Source organism: Schistocerca gregaria, chromosome 4 (genome assembly GCF_023897955.1).
Source record: "Schistocerca gregaria isolate iqSchGreg1 chromosome 4, iqSchGreg1.2, whole genome shotgun sequence".
NCBI classification, from domain to species: Eukaryota; Metazoa; Arthropoda; class Insecta; order Orthoptera; family Acrididae; genus Schistocerca; species Schistocerca gregaria.
The window spans coordinates 56443323-56466907 of NC_064923.1; the positions used below are offsets into that span (position 1 = coordinate 56443323).

The 23585-nt window shown below is 39.8% G+C and overlaps 1 protein-coding gene across 1 annotated transcript in view; it reads left to right on the forward strand.

The window, feature by feature from the left end:
* LOC126267230 (atrial natriuretic peptide receptor 1-like) overlaps positions 1 to 20201 on the forward strand; it is a 534344-nt gene extending 514143 nt beyond the window's left edge. Inside the window, exons 10-11 of the mRNA XM_049972212.1 lie at positions 9065 to 9149; positions 19352 to 20201. Of these exons, the coding sequence (XP_049828169.1) occupies positions 9065 to 9149; positions 19352 to 19526 (260 nt within the window). The 3' untranslated portion in view covers positions 19527 to 20201. The remainder of the gene's footprint in view (positions 1 to 9064; positions 9150 to 19351) is intronic.
* The last annotated feature ends 3384 nt before the right edge of the window (positions 20202 to 23585 follow it).

Here is a 23585-nt window from a genome sequence, read left to right on the forward strand (position 1 = left end):
CAGGTCTCATCTGAATCTTGCAGATAAAAGATTCGACGTCAGTCCCATCCGCACTGCACAAGTGGAATTCGAAGATACCTACTTACGGGTGAGCCGCAGTTGGCGCATGGCTCCTCTGTTGCCGCTCTGGTGCCGCTTTGGGCTGCCTGGATGGCGGCCGCTCAGTTTATGCCAGGTGCAGTAGGCTCCACGGAGTGTGGCGTTTCTGCCCGCGGAGCTGTTGTGGAATCCCAGTGCGTAGGGGCCTAGAGTATTCCTGCAAAACAAGGACGCGGTGAGGTGGCGCAGCGCATCCACTGGTCGTGGTACGAGGGTGGGGCAGGTCCAGCCGATCCAGTCGCCCGTTCTGTTTTCTCGTAGTCACCTCGACTGCACAGATACTGGTGGTCATGGAGAACAAGCATGTATCTATACATTACAACTAAACATCACGGCAGAGATGTTATTTGGTAAACCAACAGTGCAGGATTTCCTTCCTAATCTGTACATATAAGAGGATTAACCAAATTAGCCCACTTCAAAAGGTAAATAAAAGCTGGCTGCACTCAATGGTGATAAAAGCATTCATAAATGTAAATAAAATTACGATGTACATAGCTGTAGTGGCAATGTTAATACTTTGTAGTCATTTCTGTTCTGTGTATCACATCTGTTAACCTATTTGGCCATGGAATGTACCAGTCTTTTCGTAATCCCTGAAGTAATATTGCCATTCTTGTTGTAGACATTGTTTCAGAGCAGTCTTACTTCTTAATTCATGCTTTCCGACTATTCTTCCAAGCGTTCTCCAGAAATGTTCAGTTGTATTAAGGTCTGCGCTACGAGCAGCGCAAGGCCCTCCACGGCCGTTGCGCCGGCTCAGCAGGTGGATAGCTAGGGCACCATCCACGTCCATACTAACGTCAAGATGGCAAATTACTGAACACCTGAGAACGCTGTACTCGCAGCAGAAAACGCAAAAAAGAAAAAAAAAGACAGGAGCGGAGCCACATTTGCACCCTCACAACAAAAATTCAAATAATAAAAGGCTCCTGTTGAAAATTGTCGTCTGGATCGATTTAAAATCGTAAAAGATGTTTCTAACATGTAGTTTTCTTGATGCTCTTATTTGGCTGAATTTCTCACCGGGCAGCTGGTGTGAATCAACCTGTCAAATCTTACGCCCATCGCTGCAAACTGCCAGTGGCAGCCTGTCACACGTCTGTCACTTCAGTTGGCAAAACGAAAAGAGACTTGTAAAAGAAACGACTAACGGAATTTTGGTAGTCTGTAAACAAGTTCGATTTCGTGGAAACCCCATTTCTCCCATACCTCACCTACCCACAATAGGACAAATGAAGTTGACTTTGCAATGCCGAACTCGCTCTAAGAATGTAGTATGAATACACTGAAGTATTACTGCTCTATCACGCACCACTTTGGGCGCCAAAAGTGTCGTAAATTGAAACTTCACCGAGTTACATTAAATAACAAACAAAAATTTTTCTTACGGACCAAATTTAATCATCATTAATTAAACCGAAAGTCACCTCTTCGCTGGAATAATACTTTCTGGTCCTGGATGTTAATATGTCTGAATAACAAAGAGGTGAACGGAGATAGTAATTTCAAACATCAGTTTATTAAAATATGGAAGTGATTAAAAAAACATATAAAGGGTCTTGGATCTTCAGTCACATTGACTGGGCTGTCTTTTCTCAGTGATTGGGATTGAATCACACTGTGGCTTCTCTGATAAGCTGCCTTGGCGGTTTGATGCTCACCTACGTCTTGTACCAGCTGTCGAGGAGAATTAGCAGGTGATGTGGGAACGGTATGTGTCATGAGCTGCTGTCTCAGATGTACCTGGGAGGGTGGTTTGTACGTGACAGATAGCAGACTGCGCGAGATGCTGCAGTGGCTAGCACACTGGACTCGCATTCGGGAGCACTACTGTTCAAACACGCGTCTGGCCATCCTCATTTAGGTTTCCATGATACCCTAAATCGCTTCAGGGAAATGCCGGGATGGTTCTTTTGAAAGGGTACGGCCGACTTCCTTCCCTAATCCATGACCTCGCTGTTTGGCCCCCTTCCCCAAATCAACTAACCAACCAAACAAAGGATAGCAGACAGCAGTCGGCAGGAGAACGCTTCGGTCCTTTTGTGTGAGTGAAGCGGATGAAGAAGCTTATCCGCAGTCCGCGACCACTTGCCATTCAGATAGGCGTTTCAGCCGACTGCTAACCAGTAGTCTGATTTCTGCATGGAGCTTGAGGTATGAATTAGAATGTCATCTGGGAATCAAAAGTGGTACACGAAAGAAATTGATATTAACACAGGGTGGCATGGGGAGAAATTATAGAGTGGAGCGTAATTCAGAAGTGGCACAATAGTAATCGGAATAGAACAGAATAGGGGAGCTAATCACAGTAAGTCGCTGGAAGTATGGTGAATAATCCGACCAGTGCTATAATCCTAGTACAAAACCAACATCACCGTCAGTTTAAGAAGACAATCATCAGGAACGGAAATAAGGTCGAATTCTTGACGAATTAGGTATCAGACTGGAAAGAAACCCAACATAGACTAGGATGGTAATCAGCACACTGCAATGAAGTGCCAAAATTGAAGGAATACCTCCTTTTGCCCAGTGTAGCACAGCAGCTCGACATGGCATGGACTCACCAGGTCGTTAGCAAAAATACTGAGCCATGCTGCTCCTATAGCCGTCCATAATTGCAAAAGTGTTGCCAGTGCAGGACTTTGTACACGAACTGGCCTCTCGATTATGTCGCATAAATGTGGAATGGGATTCATGTCGGGCAATCTGGGCGCCAGATCATTTGCTCAAATTGTCCAGAATGTTCTTCAAATTAACTGCGAACAATTGTGGCCCGGTGACATGGCGCATCGTCATTCATAAAAATTCCATCGCTGTTTGTAAACACGAAGTCTGTGAATGGCTACAAATGGAAGTAGCGGAACAGAGCCATTTCCAGTCAATGATCGGTTCAGTTGGACCAGACGACCCAGTCAATTACATGTAAACACATCCCACACCATTATGGAGCCACACTACCTTGTTGGTAACTTGGGCTCATGGCTTCTTGAGGTCTGTCCCACTCGAACCTTACCATCAGCTCTTAACAACTGAAATCGGGGCGTTTCTGCCCAGGCCACGGTTTTCCAATCACCTGCTGTCAAACAGATGTGGTCATGAGCCCAGGTAGGCGCTGCAGGCGACGTGCTGCTAGCAAGGCACGCGGTTCCGTAGCCTGCTGCCACAGCCCATCAACGCCAAATTTCGCAGCACTCTCCTACCGGATATGTTCGTGGTTCGTCCCACGTTGACTTCTGCGAGTATTTCACGTAGTGTTGCTTGTCTTTCAGCACTGTCAACTCTTCGTAAAAGCTGCTGCTCTCGGTATTGAAGTGCACACCATCAGCCACTGAGTTGTCCGTAGTGAGAGATAATGTCTGAAATCTGGTATTCTCAGCATACTCTTGACAACGTTGATTTCGGAATATTGAATTCCATGACGAATTCCGAAATGGAATGTCCCCTTCGTCTAGCTCCAAATACCATTCCGCGTTCGACGTCTGTTAATTTCCCTCGTGCGACTGTGATCACGTCAGAAGCCTTTTCTCATGAGTCACCTTTAGTGCAAATGACAGATCGGCCAATACACGGTCCTTTCATACCTTGTGAACGCAGTCACTGGTAATGTGCATATCGCCGTCCCATGATCTTTGTCACCTCAGTGCATGTATTATACTTGTGCTCAGTGGTGGTACTGTAAGACTACAGTTCTCACATTCCATAGAAATATCTGTCCTGAATTACTGTTGTCTGCGTTTCCTAGGTTTTTATTTTTAAATGCAGCCTTGTTTTCGCTGTTGAATGCTACTACAGCACTTTATATTTTTAACAAGCAAATACTTTTGCAGATAAATTGTAAAAATCTGTCGTTATTAACACAGATTATTCAGAGACTAGGTCAAAGTTTTTGTCGAAAGCAGAAGTTCTTACCTTTGATACATGGCCGACGCAAAATTGTTACGTTATAAAATCTTATTCTTTCGAACACGAAAACGTTTTTACCACTTCAATTCCAATGACACGCGTCCAGTTAATCTGTTACAAGCAAACATTTTGTCCTCATGCCACTCGCTTCGAGTAAATCATGAAAAAGAGGCTATTTTTCACTGATCGTACGGTAACTATATCGGCGTTAACACACCTGTATAATCAGGTATAAATTGGAGCTATAAAATATTGCTTCATATAAGGTCAAGAGTGTATTAAAACAAACCGATATATTTTTTTCAGATCTTTCGAACTTTTTGTTATCGTACCAATTTCCGCCGAAGATGCAGTCGACCGACGCTCATCTTCTCGCAATCACAGGCTCACTTCCTGAGGGTTGGCTGCAGGTTGCTATAGATCGATGTTGCTTGGCTGCAGTCTCACACAGGGAAGATGAAAACAAACACCACAATTCAATTATGCTTAAGAAATTATAGATATAAAACATTTCCTTTACTTGCCATGTGTGACTGAAGGGGGAAAGCATCATTTTTTCATTGTGTGCTACATTTCCTGAGCGTCTTGTCATTTCATTTCATCATTGGCTGGCGATTTGTCACTGCCAGCCAATGGGCGATCCTTTCAGGGCAGTTGTCTTTTATTCATTCCTCATTCGAAGGTGCCGACTTTCTTTTGAACTACCCCAAAAGTCAATACAGTATTGTATTTGTGGCGGGTCTTTGTGGACTCTCGTGCCTGCAGGCCTCCTCACGGTGTCACATTCCCTGAAGGGCTTTGCTCTGGTGCCAGGCTGACGACTCGTGGTGTGTATCTTGCACAGTTCTGATGGGTGTGGTTGAACACCTGCGTTTCTCGAGGATGAGCTGGCTGTACGAAAACACGTGTTTTCCTAGCGCGGAAGCCTGAAGTTGTCCAAAGGTGCAACTGTCACCAACTAGTAGGGCCAGAGCCTCCCTCTTGAGTCGTAATAAGCTGCAAATGCGTTCCTTCTGTTAATCGCTGGTGCTACGCAGGAAGGTCTCTCCAGAGGGATATAGGACCCTGTCCTCTGCCTATTTTGCCTCCTAATGTTGGAGACGTCATCAGAGACTATAAGGACTCACGTAGCAGTTTGAAACGTAAGCAAGCTGAGCACGCCGAACTGTTACCCGTATCCACTCAACGGTGTGTTACTGACGATATCAGACCGCTTTCTGGAGGTGCGAATCCAACCTGGCGCCTGTGGCGACAGAAGGCACGTCGCCTGTCCACGGGCATTCAGACGTAACTGCCGCGAAGTGATCCGCGCACCGCTTTGGTCGCATCTTTGGAACAGGCTGTACATTACGCACAAACAAAGTTGACACTCGGCGCGGTGGCTGATGGGAGCGACCGTAAAGGCATTTCCCATTTATAGTTAGCCACCGCGCCGAGTGTCAACTTCGTCTGCGCGAATATTATGCAGTTACATTAAGAGAGCGCCGCTGGACAGGTGCACGGACACTGCTGCTGCTGCGCGGCTTGTCTCGCTTCAGACGCTGCGTTGGAATCGCATCATAAGATCGAGGAATTGTGGCGACATGTGTCATGGAGCTTCATTTAGCACTAAGGCCCACAATTTGTCCGATTCCAACCTTTCTTCCATCCGGCACAGTGACAACTGACATTTAATAAACCTCGGAGAAATTTTGATCTGCTGCTGCCGATTTATTCGTATTATCCAGGCTATAGTTGCTCTTGTGTTTATCCTTCCTTTTTTTCAGGTCAAACACTCGGGTCAGGTAACCCACAAGTTTGTTTCACCGTCACTACGATTTTACCAAGATCCAATCGTTACCAATGTAGGATGTTCACAGAGGCCACAGAATTTAAAACAAAAAATCAAAACAGGCTTAATAGAAAATAAGAAGGACTAAAATTAGAGAAATTGTGGGCCTTAGTGTTAAACAAACCAAAAAGCTCCATCTGCCCCCCCCCCCCCCCCCCTACAAGCTCTGTTCCCACGTCGCGACGAGTCTCCACAGTATTAGGCAGCGGACTGATGACGTCACGAATCGACGCTTGTGTGGATACATATAAACAATTCGGCTCACTCAATTTGTTTACTTTTGAAACTGCTAACTGACGATGCTTCCAGCTTCTGAAGATACATAAATACGCATTGCAGCATGGCCTAGCGCACACTAAACAAAATTGATCAAGGACGTAAATATAAGCCATGAGAGCCTGCATTGTACTTTCTCGGCTATTTTTAATCTCATCAATTCATAAAATCGTAAATTATATAGTAGAATTTCATACACTTAAATAATGAACATTAAGTGCCGATTAGCAGACTTTTAATGCGAAAATTTCTCTAAAATGCCATTTTTCTGTTAGTTATCTCAAAATTTTCCTTGGTACGGCACGCACCACGCATTCTGCCTAGGGGTCTATGCAGTATGCCAAGGAGAGCCGGCCTAGGTGGCCGAGCGTTTCTAGGCGCTACAGTCTCGAACCGCGCGACCGCTAAGGTCGCAGGTTCGAATCCTGCCTCGGGCATGGATGTGTGTGATGTCCTTAGGTTAGTTAAGTTTAAGTAGTTCTAATTCTAGGGGACTGATGACCATAGAAGTTAAGTCCCATAGTGCTCAGAACTATTTGAGCCAACGAGAAATGGTCCCGTTCCTGGTAAACTGCCACCTGATGAAGTGACTGTAACAATGCTCTAGCTGCTCCCTGTAATGAAGAAAAAGGTTTCTCATAACTCACGTAGCCAAAAAATTGTATTGTATACAGAATTCTAACATAGTAGTGTAGTACTTAGTTTCAACTGGGATGCTTTCAACGTAACTCCGATTTTACATTATATTTTCATTCGAACGTAAGCCTAAATATGGCAGATTTTAAGGGAGATGTTCGAAATACTAGGAATGGAATTTGTGTTTTTTTTCCTAGGAAAGATTTTTCACGATTTGTTTTCATCCAGATATTTTTTTGTCAGATTATAAGCTGCAGTTCTTTCGAAATTCCCGCATTTTATTATGACAAACAGGCACAATTTTGTGATCTCAATTGTATTGAGATGGCTGATGTAAAGAAAGAAACAACGGAAAGAATAGTGCCTCGTCTCCCATATCCACTCATAGGTTATTTAGAAATCGTTAAGATTAACAGACCGTGCGTATAATTCTATGCATTATAGCTCGCAGGGTGCAAACCTTGAACGGCAAATTAAAGGGCAGATCAACCCTGGAAACCAAAAGAGGAAAACATTCCAAGAGGCCTCATAGAATGCCGGATAGTGACAGAGACTTAGTGCTTTCCAAAGCAAGAAAACCACTTATCATATAAGTGCAAATGTGTTGTTTGTGTGTAAGCTCAGATCCGAGTGCACGAAAAATTTTCAAGGAGTATTATCCTCTACTAAATGATAGCGAAAATGTGTATACAGATACTTTCAGAAGCCATTCGATGTTAAATTTTGGTGTGCCATTATCGGATGTGTTTCATACAGGACATACCTCTTATGCAGAGTCTGCGGAAGGAGTTTTAATAATTGAAAAATAAAGTGCAATTCACTTTGTTATGGCCCAAGTAGCTCAAATCTGGAAAAAGGACACCAACAGATAATATTGTCAGATTCTGCACCTATCTTCAGTACGTACTCTTCTGTCCACAGCTTTACCATTCTTCTATACTTTATTAACAGCATTACTCTTACTGTAACATGGCAATACATAATACTCGAAGTAACACCGTCCTGACGTGTTTCTGGCATGAAATCATTGCCAGGAGAGGCTCAACAGAAATACCTTAGTGCCTTGTGAAGTACGTTCTTACGCATTTCAACCCGCTCATTGATGGTGATTCTCGGAATCTGATAATCTGTCTGTTCTGACATTGGGCAGAACAACAACGGGTGGATGATTTCCGATTTCCGAAATCGAATTGTTCAATAATATTCGTCTAGTTCAGACCAGAAATGCCGCGTTACGAGGCATAGTTTTCTACTATGTGACAGAGATTTTTCACCTATAGATAGGAACAAAAGATGCTTTCATGTATTACTCAGACGTCTCAAATCCAGTCCTTCCTAACGTCAAGGCCAACGGATTGCTTTTCTGCAAGATGGAGCCAGACGATGTCAAGAATCTTAGCGCTCTAGACAGGGGTTCAAGAAGACTCTTTCAAAATAACTGAATACATCTGTCTACAGATTTCATGAAACAACCTTACTGTGCTAAAGGACGAAGAATCGTGACATTCTGCAACCACTGGTTTGTCAAAGCATTGCGAAGATATCATTTTCACTATCTTGTATGATAAACATTTGCGAATAAAACGGATTTAATTGACTTATCCCACTTTGATAACGGTATTTTATTCAGCAACTACCTATTTCCGGCAAAACCCATCCGCCAAGGGTTGAAAATCTAATGCTGAATGTACATGTTTAGTGTAACGGTAACAGAAATTGTGTTAATTTTTTAGGTTCGTCTGCTGCTACTTGTGCAGATTTTTGCTATAGTAAACATAATGTGTTTCGTGCTGTTTGTGATATTTCTGAAAATGAGCTTCCTATTTCTGCAAAGTAGAAACAAAGGGAAACCAGTGTGCTTCAGCAGTATAACGTTGTAACTGCGGAGATACGACATTGTTCGTCCAGGGAAATTGAGAGAGTGCTATTTTTCAAAGATGGCATAAGAAACTGTGTAAAAACTGTTGAAAAAGTATGCAATCACGTTTTACCTCGTTCACACTGCCTGCATCGGGAAAGCTCAAACAGTTAAGCACAAAACCGGCTTTTGTTCTCATCTAAAATTTCCTTTATGGTGATGAAAAAGTTGTTATGGTGAATTATTCAGCTAATTTTGAAGAGGTATGTCCTTCCCAGAGGATCTTGGAAGTATCTCTCCTCAAGGGAATGTAACTGCTCGTTGTGCGTTGCTCTGCTACGTGCGTCCTGCGTTGTCGGACTGGTCCGAGCACTGGTGCACTAATGTAGTTGGGGCGACATGTCGGCCCCCTGTCGCCATAGTTAACACCTAGTAACTCACAATGTTTTGTCTTTCAGGTGTGTACACGATGGTGTTTTACGGCGGCACAGCTGCTATCCTCTTCGTAGCCTTCTCGTGCACTTTCGCCTGCGTCGCTTACAGGTGAGAATAATTTAAAGCAGCACTTTACTTAAGTCATAAATTGAATCACATATGACAACACAACCAGGACCCTCATGTCCAGAAAATATCTGGAATATTTCTGGCGGAAGCTTGTGTTATAGGAAGACAGAACAAAAAGTTAAAATCATAATTTTTACTTTTATTTTTTTGTTCTATGTTAGGGCCCTTAAATTGAAACTGGCCACCTATGTTTGCGTCCGTCCCTTTCCAGGGACCTCTTGTGCCTCACTAGTTCAAATTTTGAAGAGGTATGTCTTTCCCAGAGGATCTTGGAAGTATCTTTACTCAAGGGAATTTAACTTCAAACTCATTTATCATTTGCCCTTCATATGTAAGTTAACCTAACCAAAAATTACCAGTTTTAATTAATAACGATATAGCAAATCAATTATGAAACCAGCACTTAACTAATTAGTACGATTAAGTCTACCATTCAGGTTATGAGTGTGCTACTAGGAAATGTGGTCATAAGGTTAAATGGTTCTAAAATTATGCATTTCGGCCATTGGAAAATCACCTCCTAGTCATTCTGGAAGTGACCGTCACGCAATTGTTTCTTCATTCGGTGGTAAAGGAAAAAGTCACCGTGTGCCATTTTGGGAACATAGTGAATGCGAGGCAAAATTCCGTAGCCCAAAGGAGCAGCAAATGTGGCCGAGTCCTGTGCTCAACATCTCCTTTCCTGATCATGGATGGTTCTTCGCCTTTGTCGACGGCGATAAATGCACACGTGTCCACTGCTTGCTTCGCTCTTTTATCCTGGAGTCACAGTGACACACCCTGCTCTCGTCCACCGGCAATTAGGTGGCTGACGACGTCATCTGGATTGGCCTGACACACCTGAAATATTTCAGCTACTGCCTCGATTCATCAAGATCTTTTCTTCTTCAGTGGTTTGCTGTGATACTGTGACGCGGGGATTTCAGTGCCTGCGAGGACTGCAGACATATGCCTGCAAGCAAAAGATTAACTACGCATGTTTTTTTCCAGGCGATAATCAAAACCTTATTACTACCTCATGTATTTAAAAAGATAAGTTCTCCCATGACTGAATACGTGGAATGTCAACTTCGTCTTCTTTCAACATCTGCTATAGTTAGGCTAGTACTTTATTTCCTTTCCTCTGATGTGTTTCTTTGTACCCTACAGCTCTGTCCTCCGGGGAACTTTTACTTACACCACCTTGTAATTGCATTGTAGTTGCATCTTTGCTAATCACTACTCATTTGCTTCACGATCATACTCTGTAGTCTCTTGAGGTATTGTTATGTCCCACTGCGATCACTTCTTCTGCCTTTTTATCCCATTTTGTTCCCCTAAAATTTTTCACAAGTCTCATCTTTTGTCTGTGGGAAATACGTAAATACTATTCTACTATAATCTTGCATCACTTAGTCACATAACTTTCAAGGTACAGAAAAGATATGCATGTTTGACTTTAGGCGGTTTAGTAGTTCTAATTCCTTTACGGAGAAAAGTCTGTCTTGTTTGCTTGCCTTCATTAAATTTCCTGTCCATCCCGATAGCTGAGCGGTCAGCGTGACGGATGGCCGTCCTGCGTTACCAGGTTAGATTTCCGGCTGGGACGGGGATTTTCTCCGCTCAGGGACTGGGTGTTGTGTTGTGTTCATCATCATTTCACCCCATCCGACGGGCAGGTCGCCCAATGTGTCATCTAATGTAATGAGACCTGCACTAAGTGGCAGGTCCTGCCCCTTAAGGGGCCGCCCGGCCAATGACGCCAAACGCTCATTTCCATTTCATAACATTTCCTTACATTGACATTAAATACAAAATACCTTCAACATCACGATTGTGACCTAATCTTCTGTATTAGTTCCATGTAGCAATTATTCGTAAGAAATGACATCTTCCATGAATGTTAATCTTGCAAAGATCATTCTGATCCGCAACTGCATCTCATTTACAGTCCTTGTTAAAAATATTCCTCTGCTCACAGATGGTAAAATTGTAGTAATTTATGGAGAACTGTGGTAGCATAAAATGCCTTTCCCACAATTATTGTTAAATCAGCTTCTCCAGATCATAAAATTTGGATTTCATGCTGATTGGCTGTCACAACTTTACGCGTTTTAACATTCTTGACTATTAAAAGGGTATCAAAAAGAATTATCTGATTTTAAAATGCAATAATTTCGACACAGGTCCTGTGCCGGACAGTAAATTTGTGTTGCCCAAATGGGCGTGGCCTAGAATCGCCACAAGATGCCTGTCAATGCGTCTGAAGCAAACTGGCGTCCCCTCAACAGAAGGAGCTTTCTGTACTACTGTTAGTAATAGTGAATCGGTGGTTGCAGTTCAGCGTTGAGTTAAATCGTCGTTTTGAGAGTGATCTGTCACTGCTGAAAAACCTTCGTTGTTGGTATCATTAATTTCAAGAGAAAAGATATAATGCAAAGTTAAGAGTGCAGGTCGACCCTACACTTCTGATGAAACAGTGGAAAGAGTTCATAATCCACTGAAATCTACTCGTCGCGTAAGCAGCGAACTTGTGACTCTTCATAGAACTGTCAGGCGACTGTTAAGGTGACGTCTGGTCTACAAACCATATAGAATACAATTAATGCAAGCTCTTTGGGTTGATGATAAAAGAAACTGTGTTGTCTTCAGCAATGTCCTGCCGGAAGTAATGGTAGACGACAGGTTCTTATCATGCTTAGTTTACAGTGATGAAATTACTTTTCATGTTAGCTGCAAAATGAAAAGTTAAAACGATGATCATAAGACGACTTCAGAACCCTCATAAAACTGTTGAGCATGAAAGAGAGTCGCCTTAAGTGAACATTTTTGTGCCACATCTTATGAAAAGTTGACGCCAACTTCCTCCCTGAGCAAATCAATGGCACGAATAAGCGATCTTTAAATGCTACGGATTTTGTTTCTCCCACGGCTTGAGAATAGTGAGTTCATTTTCCAACAGGATAGAACTCCACGCCACTGGCACAGCATTGCACTACAATTCCTCAATGAGGTGCTGCCTCAGCGCTGGGTAGGGCTCACAGTATCCTGAGACACGGCCCTACATTCTTAGCCTCCAAGATCCCCAAGCATGACCCCACACGATTTTTTCTTGTTGGGATATGTGAAGGAAAGTATTATTATCCCCTTTTTACCTCATGACACAAATAAGCTGAAGATCAGACTAATAACTACACTAATTTCTGTCAATATAGATATGTTACATAATGTTATGAGACATTTACTTATCTTTTAGATTTTTGTGCTTCTCCTGCTGAACGTGTATTGTATTTGCACTAACCTTAAACCCTGGCACAACAATCATACTTAAAGTGGTGTGTTTTAACAATATCTGAATTGTACTACATCTCTTTAACTGCATATTTTCGTAAGATGCAAGTGCAACCCTATAATGCTTCAAGCACAACATGTAATCACAACACAGTCAAAGGAAATGTAGGACGAGGTTCCATACAAAGATCTCACGAAAATTAGATATTTCCACCAAAATAAAATTATCCGTATTATCGAAACACAAATAATTTCAAGACCTTGATGACATTCACAGTTTAATTATTCATCCACACTTTAAAGCCAGAAAAATGGCCTGATTTATTTATCAGAATATTTTTAAAAAAATCTGTAACATTATAAAATGCACATGACAGTACTGCTGATATAATCTGTATCTTAAGCTGCACCTGTTGACAAGCATAGTTTGATTATTTTACCATGCTATAAGGAAACCAAAAAATGTCTATGTTATTTACCAAATTACATGCAAATTTGTTCTATAACATTATAAAACGCAACTAATGATGTAACTCATAGACTAAGCTGCACTTTCCAGTGACTTGATCATTGTACCACCCCATAAATAAAGTGTGGTACAGAAACTGAACTGCACTATTTGACAAGTGCTGCTTAATCTGCAAGTTAGATCATTCGTGACAAGCCATATACAGTTACTGTCAGTATCTTTATGTATTTTTGATATATAATTAAAAACTTTTGAACAGAGCATAAAATTCAGATCATTTGAATACTTTGGAATACTGCGAAAATGGCGGGTATGTACTGATTGGCCTGTGTCATTTTAATGGTTGGTGAAATACTATAAACAGTCCATGTAATGAAACTGCCAAGGGAAATGTGACTTCAGCACAGTAGGTGTTAAATGAAGCATAGAGCTATCGATAGAGAGGTGCTTCGAGAAACATTATTAGCTGTCAAAAGGACTATAGGTGAAGCCTTCCACAAATACCATAATAGAATCTTATTTAAAAACTTATCACATAACCCAAATATATTCTGGTCTGATGGCAGTCAGCAGCATTACGGTTGATATGCAGATGCTCACAGATGAAACAGCAACTAATAATGAGGGGAGCCAAGTTAAACAGAATTCTGTATTCAAATATTTCTTTGCAGAGGAGGATCCAGGAGTAATGTTAAAGCTTAAACCACACTCTTCTGTAAATGTGAGTGGCATAGAACTCAGTGTCAGAGGTTCTGAGAAACAGCAAACAACAAAAAATCATTGAAATTGAATTAGCCTGAAATTCCTGTGGGAGTCTATGCAGTATTTGCGGCTAAGTTAGTGCCTATCTTAACCAAAATAAACTGTAAGTCTCACAAACAGAAAACTGAGCACATTAGTTAGAAGACTGCACATCTTGTGATTGCCTTCAAGAAGGGCAGCAGAAATGATATGCAAAACTGCCATCAAACATCACTGACACTCTTGTGTTGTAGAATCTTAGAACATACTCTTAGCTCAACATATGCAGGTTTCTCTGACAGAACGAACTTGATACAAAGCAGCATGATTTCTGAAACCATCAGTGAAGCAAAATGCAACTACCTCTCATTTCACATGACATTTAGAAATACATGGATCAAGGTGATCATAGTATCCTATGATTACAAGATTAACGAGTCGCAGTTGAAATCAGTCAACTGATATAAATACCTGCTGTGACAGTTCCTGTGAATATGACTTGGAACAATCATATAAGCTCAGTGGTAGGTAAAACAGATTGTTGGTAGGCTACTATTAAAATGTAGTCAGTCTCCAAAAGGAGTATCGCTTAAGTATATGAGATTCCCACCTCATAGGCCTAACGGGGAATACTGAAGGCAGTGGAGGCCAGTTATCATGTGCCATTTTGCTACAACGCAATGTAAATATCACATTAAAATTATACCATTTATTTTCAAATGCGAGCCGGAAATTGTACTAAAATTACCCCCTTTTCTTCGAATGCATGCTGTTAGGCAAGTAAAACAGATGAATACATGATCTATAGCACCCTCTTTGTGATAACTAGAAACCAGTGTCGAGTGTTGCACTGATAGTCAGCCACGCTACGAAAAGCTTGGAGAAGGGACACAGCTGTCTGCTTTTGACAGTGCATGCTCTGATGTGACTCTATCCCTTCTGCCACTATGAGTGCTACGTTTCTAACAGCACAAAATCAGTATTTTCCTTTGAAAGTGCATGTAACATACTGTTCAAGTGCAGAGTATGAGGGAGTTTTGTGCAGCAGTTGACATAATGGCTCTGTGGCCAAGTTGTCAAACACACTGGCAGTTCATCAGCTCAGGTTCGATTCCAACTATTTCCATCATTTTTGTTTTCATTTCATTTTATTCCTCATACAGTTAAACTATTAATCACGAATTTAAATGTATCCAAACAGTTCAGTTTATATATGTTAAATTAATATATTACTTCCTTTGTGAGTCCAAAGTAGGTAAATAGAGGTAAAAAAAGCGAGTATACGAGAGAATTTAGTATTAAAGTGTTTTCTGTAGGTGATCTGTAGATGATCTGCTAAAAAGGCTCTTTTCTAGTGGATCATTGGAGGTGAAGGTTAGATTTAAAGAATTAGGATGGTATGGGATGAGGTTCACCAATTTGGCTCAAACTATCTGAACAGAAGTGCATAGGTGCCTGCCCCTTTCAAATTCCTACAGTATTTCATATGAATAAGCTATAGGAAAAATAAAAACGCACTTTAAAGCTTTACATTTAGAATATGAGGCATTTCAAGCAGCTGCTCATGTATCTGCATGGTAGCCCAGTGATCAAGTCCACCAACTGGCAACTTATCAATTTGGATTTTATTCCCACTGCTGCCATAATTTTTTCATTTTATTTTATTCCTCACAATTTTAAACAATTATAAAATTAGCTACATTTAAACATTTCATTTTATAGATATAAAATTAATACATTCAATTTACTTCTAAGAAGCACAATTAATTGAGGAATCTAGGAATGTATTATAGCCCCCTGTATAATTCCCACAAGGACTGGAAAGGTAAAATTGGAGTATTTACAGTGCACGCAATGGTACTGATGCAGTTATCCTTCCTTTGATCCAGATGAGAACTGAATCGGAAGAAACCCTTTTATGTTGTATTTTGGAACCCTACAAAATGTGTGAAAGTGGTTGACATATGCCATAATGCCCAGTAAAGTCTAGCATCATAAAATTCTGAATTGTTTATCGAAACATTGGACAAAAGTTACTATAATTGCTAGGCCATAAGGAGTCCGGTCCAGATGCATCTCTGTTACTCTGTTACTGTCATATGGCTCCAGTACATGCATGATACAATGTTCTAGAGTTAGGACATGAGTATTGTTTGAAATACAGTGACCACAATTTTCGTTCATTTAAAATATGAAAGCATAACATGGCTTCACCAGGACGTCAACGAAATATTACATAAGTGAGAAATATTTACAACTTGGTGACAACCATCTACTTTTTTTGCTATCATAACGCCATTAATTAAGTTTTTGTATGAGTCTGAAAATTTTTACAAGAGCCCTTAAATCATTTCATTTGTCTGAAATTTATGATCCATTATTTTAGTGGATTCTTATTCTGTATTGAGAGTAGGTCAATAAAGAGTGAGAATAATTTTCTTTACTCACATAATCATTTAAAGTAGCATCAATAGGGACAATGTCTTCTTTAACGTAGGCCTTTTTGAGCTATATTCACTTGACCTAAAGTATGTGTGCATCAAGGAAGATGTGAATGACATTACTCCAGGTCCGTATCCTCCTTTTCTGATTCCAAACATGCTCTGACGTTATACAGGGCAAAAAAATAGTGATTAAGCTCTGGGCAGGAAAGACGCAAAAAAATCAGCATTCCTTTTGACATAGCACTAAACAGCAACATTGTCGGTGATATGATAACGTGAATTACGACATAAGCACTGAATAAATAAATATTCTGGACGCATTTACTAACTGGAATGTGTAGGGGTAAGATTACATCATAAGGTCAAAAATTCCATTTAGATTCCATATGAACGCTATTTCTTCCCTACGCTCTGAACAACCTGGCCTGTTGTGGTATTACTAAATAATGTGATTTACATTCATTGTTTGCGTGTTGGCTTTCTAGGTCATAATGTTGTAGATTCTTTCATAAAGGTCTCGCCAGTCATACAGACTACTGAAACTCACGAAAAACCTCCATCGCTACCTACCTTTGCCATTCAAGCATTAGTATTAGACACATATTTCACATATCACGATACGCAAATTACATCAAGAAGGAAAGCCTTCAGAAGGGAGAAAGGAGTCAAGTTAATGTAATTCATCGTAACACACACATAACTGGTTATTCTACGAAGAGTACTTACAGTCGGCTACTAGTATTGCTCTACCAATAGTTGCAACTGTCACTGTCAGGTGACAGTCATACTGACTCATAAACCTGAAATTATATCACTACAATTCTGAGCACACTACATAGATGTGCCCAGTATGCAGGTTATTCAGTAAACCAGTGAAAGCAGTAAAATTTGATACATTCAGCACATCTGTCGTTGCATCCATTGTTGATGACGCCCCTTCGATGACAGCTGGCTGTCATACTAATACTGATATCATTCACCATAATGAGTGAAGCAAGCAGACTTCCATATTCTGAAGTCAATGCACAATCCACCATAAACTGTTATTCCATGAAATCGCAGTTTATTGTGGAAAAGTATCTTCATGATGTTCTTGTTGCAACGTTCTATGAGGGTCTGTTCTATATTCCTGTAGAAGAAAGTAGGATTTTGAAACCACATCAAGCGTGACGTGATGTAGGTGATTGTACATCCATCTTACTTTCGCTATGGCACTGGTCTCATTTGCATGAACGCAAGCACTGAGTGTTGTGCTGCCGACCCCGTGTGACTTGTTCCCATGAAACATTTTTTCGCTGTCATATACGCAGTGCATAGGAGAAAAATCTCATTCTCACTCTTTATTGACCTGTCTTCAAATTAATTTTTGCATTTATCAAAATACTTTGAAAATGCATGCCAGCATGTGTCTTCTTTAAGATCATTCACATTTTTGTGAAGGAGTCATGTACCTTCTGCCATCAAACAAAGCTTTTCTTTGATATTTCAGGAAAGCAGAAAGTCACACAGGGCGCTATATGGAGAAGACAGGGATTGGAAATGCAGTCTGTCTTATGGGTTGGCCATGGATTCAACAGTTGTGGCTGCTGATACGTGATCGTATTGTCGCAGTGAAGCAGCAGACAACCTGTCACTGATTTTCTTGCATACATTATATTTTTGTGCAACATTGACAGAGGAATCTTAACAATTGTTATATGGTCTTGAATCAAAAGTTTTTAGGATATTCAGTCTGACAGTTTAAGTGGTACATTCTCATGAAGAAATCTCCTTCTGTTTCCTTTCCTGGAATTCCTAATAAACCCTTTTCTTAGTGGCTCATTTGAAAACAGTTGCGTCCATTTCATATTATTAGGTGTTGTGTTATCTGTTTGACTCTTATGATGTATGTCTTCTGTTTCTCCCATGGTAATATTTGCATTTAGGAAAAGGCAACAGAGTGCAAGAAGTTTCTTCTGTCAAAGGTGGCAACAAAACGAAGGATCAGAATGAATGTTAACTTGCATTTGCTTCTTAGCTGATGATCATTGCAAGTGACTTCTTGTCAAACATCCTATGAATCTGCATCCATATGCTTTTACCCTAACAAGAGTCACACTGGTTTCTGAATATGAAGCTATGTGAGCTTTGGTTCAAATGGCCTCGTCTTCCAGTGAAACGTTATCAATTCCCACTAATTATTGACACCAGTTCAAGATATTCAAGGACACAGACAGAAACAAAAATAAGCATTTAAACATTGGTATAAAATTTCAGTTCAAAAGACTGCCCTTACAACAATGCCATCAACTTCTTTTCCCTTTCATTCACACTCAACAGAAAATTGCAGCTATACCATTATCTATCTCAAGGCTTCAACTTCAAGTGACATGAACTTCCTTATACCATGTAATCAATATTGAGACTATCGAAATTAATGAGTACAATTATTCGCGTCACTATTAAATAGACACATTTTAATACACAAAGAACTTAAGAAATAAATTGGTCGGAAGTAATGTAGTTTTTCGCTTGTTTTGATGTCACAGACATCGCAATACAACCTCGCCTGGATATTTATGATCAAAACAGGAATTCTTAGATTGAACGACAGAACAGCAGTCTGCCCTGCAGAAATGTGAAGCTTTAGAGTATGCTGAACAGACCAATGAGTACTACTACCATTTATTTTGTTATGATGCAGAACATTGTCTGAGAAAATGGGAAAATTTAAAATGAAGAATGATTAAAATCTAAACAGCCCGTTAGAAGACAGTAAAACGTGTTGACATCTCAGGTACACCTAGCGTTCAATATATTTTTGTTTCTGTCCAAAAAAATAAATTTCTAATAACATATTTTAAGTGAAAACTAACACTCTCTTTGTTCATGCTTTCATTTGTGTGTCGTCATCTGAGCTACCTTGCGTTGACTGTCCAGTTACGTTTCTAAAATTATGTAACATTTTTGCTTGAGGTATATACTCGCAGTATTCTGCTATAGGTGTTTGTACAATTATACCAACAAATTTATCAGTGTTCAAAATAATATCAATGGAAGCTTTTCTGATGGGTGTTGTTCATTTCCCTTCTTGATCTCTAATGCTATCTGAGTTTACAACTATTAAGGCATTCGACAATTGCTCTCGTCTACACACACAAGTTTGCTTACTACTTGTGGGTCCTATGCATGAAAGACAGGTTGTCGTTCTCTCACTCTGTATGTGCTATGTCTGAATGGCTTCAAACGTTTGCCTGTATAATGTGCTGTTTTCACAGACACATGCAAGTGGTGGCTGACCTGAACAACATGTCCTGGAGGATCCGTGCTGTTGATGTTTTACCAGAACCCAGTAGGCCATTCTCTTCAAGACTAGTACTGCAGCAGAGGAATGAGGTACAGCGTACTCAGGAGGCAGCCTCAGGCAAACAACTCCTAAACCCACTTCCTTAGCTATCAATTCTTGTTTGAGTGTCTCCTCTATTTTGCCTTAAATCTGTAAGTAATTTTGGCACACATTTAGTAACTATGGCATTTGTCATTGTGCTTCCTGTTGCACAGACTTGCCTGCATATAATAACTGTTTACGGGTCATCAGTATATAATAGCCTGCAAACCCACACCCCAAATCCTACATAAGATACCTTTCTTTATTTACTTTAAGAATGTCTCTTAGGTCAATATATAGCTTTGTTACATTTCCAAAAATTTTTGTATGATTATATCAAACATCTGCAGTTTTATGTTTTAGCATGTATAGGCCGCAAACATAGCTATAGCCTGCAACATTAAATAACTAGATAACAAAAGCCAATCGCAAAATTTTTACTGAAAAACTCTATGTCTCTTTTCTAATGAAATGTTCACTCAGTTTTGCATCACCACATGCTATGCATGTATGTTAATGCTTATAATAGCGTAGCTTTTAGTTTACAAATGCTATATATGGATATATAGAAAAAAATGTTATGCCATAATTTGTTTAAAATTCTCTAATATAGTGTGAATAGTTAGTAAATTTGGTACCCATTTTTGCTTTATGTGATCTCATGTTCATATTGAATGAAGAATCCAAGGATTCATATATGTAAAAGGGGCAAAAACGTTTGAATAAAACGCTAAAATATAGTAGTGCTATTACGATTCTGATTATCATTACCACTACAACTTTTGATTCTGAATTTCTGCAATATACAAATGTACTATGTGATGCCTTTATTAGCAGAGAAAGTAGATGGGGGATCATAGTAAGTGTCAAAGTTACTGTCTTACATGATGAATGTTAAACACTGTCGATGTATATAGTCTAATGACGACAAAAACGTAACAGGACAATGCAACTTGCATCTTTTCGACGAAGAAACAAAAATACTATACTTTATTCGGCTTCACTGTTGTGCCTCCTCTGTTGTCAACAGGAAACCTCTAAATATCCTATCTGGATCCCACATTTGAGTGTCCTGACAATCATATGACTTGGATGATGAGTGATTAACTGGGCAAGATTGCATAAACTTGGCACATGTGGTCATAATCTGGGACAGTCATGATCATTCTTAGTAAACAACATACCTATCACTTTTTTTAAATTTTGTGACTCAGTAGAAGCCAAGATTCTTCTCAAACAGTTTCCATTTTAGTTAAGTATGTGTTAATTTTACTGCCCCAAGGACATCAACTTGCCACTAGAACACTTCCTTTCTACATTAGTTGAAGCAACCACTGTTGTCCTCTTGCACCTCACTGATTTTCTAATTTAGCACCTTTCCTCAGTTTGTTGCATCTTCTTTGCATGAATTAATACTCTCTCCTTAACAATATCGCAATGCAAGTATCACTGTGCATGTGCATCTTAACTCTCATCAAAATTTCAAAGGAGTTTGTATTGCCCCAATACTACCATATGTTTAATTCATGACACACTGAACTATTCACTCTAGAGACTCCTGTCGTTATTAATATGTGTTCAATAACTTCTGCCCTATAGTAACCCTTGAATTATTGAGAATTAGAGCAAGTTCCTCTATTGGTAGTTACTGGGAGTGTATTACCAAAATCATTTTTCAGTAATTACGCTTTACTCATTGATTCCACAGAATTTTTGTTCTTTAGAAGATACAGCCAGATAAACCTGGTAAATAGCTCAAAAAGTTTTTTGTATTTTGTTATATCCAATACAAGAATACCGAATACTTCAATGTGACCGATACAATAAGTATATAAGGTTTGACTCTCTTTGAATAAAGGGAAAAATCTTCCTTCTTCCCTTATTTTGGTTTGAATTAATCATTTCACACAGATACAGATCACTCTTTCTACATTATCTGTCAAATCTGGTATGCATTTGCAATATTTTTTTCTTTCCATTCCATCATTCGCTGAACAGCACAGTGTCCTTTCTTGAAAACAAACTTGAGACTTTCACATAAGCACTAAATATAAGGCTGTTCTTTGAGAATATTCTCAATCACTGGCAAACTGCCGTCTTTCTCTTGAGTTTTTCTGTTTCTATCTATTAAACTGTCATCAAAACCAAACAGTACGTTTACACATTGACTTAATGCAGTTACATGTTTCGCTCTAGAACTGGATTCAGTGTTCTTTAATGTAGGAAAACTCTTCTGACACTCAACCCCATCTTTCACTCAGAATATCCTAGAAGAGTTTACAAATGCTAACACTTCTTGATCATAAGTATTACATTTTCCCCATTGAGCTGTTGTTCTTGTTTATGTAGGACTGGAAATAAATTGTCAGAAAATAGAGAATTTAATTGTAGCGCAGCTCCAAGGCCTTCTTTGTTTGCATCTGCATGCTGTTCCATTTTGTATTTACGGTTGTAGATTTTTACAACTGGATGCAATGAAAGGATATCTTTGAACACTTTGAATGCTCGCCTCTGTTCTTCTTCAACTTATATTCCTCGTTGTTCTTCGAGGAATCGTTCAGTGTTTTGGAAATTTTGGCAATTCGAAATATTATTCCTTAAGTATCCTGCTAGCGTCTAGTGACCCAGAATTACTGCAAAATAGTTTCTGTTCTGGAATGTTCGAAAGCCTTTAGTCAACTCAGATGAAGGCTGTTTCCTCGTTACTGTATACTACATTATGGTGTGAGTATGCATTAACTAAACAGAATATATATTATTATACGCTGTTCACCCTATGTAGTGTAGTACTTCTTTAATAAATCAAACTTCGTTAGTAAGTGCAGTGATATTTAACCCAAGGCAAACACTCACACCCAAAGAATAGGCTCTACATCGACTGAAGAAATTGATGATTAATGACTGCCAACATTAAATTTTGGAATGATAATGCAGAACGCACTATAAGGGTAACTATCTTTTCTCTAGCGATCTTCAGCAATATAGATATCATTACTTGAAAGTTAACTGGAATAACACTGGGATCAGTTAAATCATGTACATAGACAGAATGAAGTTCATTTCATTGATATTTTATTATCTTATAAGAACAGCATTACTCATGTGTTATCAAGTCAAATAGTAACAACAAAATAAGCTAAAGGCTAAATGACACAAGGGCAAATAGGCTTTTGCAAATGTATTAATCCATTTTACTAATTCATGAAGTCAGGTAGTGGACGTGAGTAGCATCAAACAGCCCAAAAAATGGTTAAATATAACAATTTTGGATCTCTCTTTTTCCCAGCAGAGATAGTGCAAGGGGGCACAGTATGTACTTCAATATTTATATCCGTCAATGGCGGCAAATTTGAATTACATTGTAAACAAGGGTACAGGTATTCAGATCGATTCCCTTTCACAACTTAAAATATTCTTTCAATACGTGCATTTTCAACTTCTCACTGCGTAATGAATAATCCATTAAATTTTGGGCATGCAGCCGCTCAAATAAAATTTCCTCTACTGATATTTCGGCCGCGTATCGTCCTGCCATCTTCAGAGACAGTCACAAGACTGACGACAAGGTGCCAAGTGCGGCCTCATATGCTCCACCGCGGCGGTACTGCGCATGCTGGTCACAGATGCTGGTCGACGGCAGAGACATACGCTTACACATGCGCCGCCTTTGGCGAAGGCGTACAGACATTCGTTTCGCTTATCGATGTTTGATCGGCGGCGGTGACACGATGACGACTTCTCTGCAGTTTGCAGTGCCGGATTCCATACTTTGACCAAATTAAAACCATTATTTCTGTTTATTAAATTGTTGGATAATCGAATTTCTATAGCTTCCTTGAATACAGATTCCCAAAAAGAAGAGGTGGATGTTAAAATCTTCACATCACTGTAATTCATGGAATGACCCGTATCAATACAATGTTCGGCCACAGCTGACTTGTCTGGTTGTAATAAGCATGTGTATCTTCAGTGCTCGACACACCTCTCATGAACGGTGCGTGCTGTTTGACCTATGTATGACTACAGTATTTTGGGTTTTCCAACTGAAGGGACTGATTGTCTTAACATCCCCAAATTGAATCGCTGTGATCCTGAAAGAATCAAATGAAACACAGTCATAAACA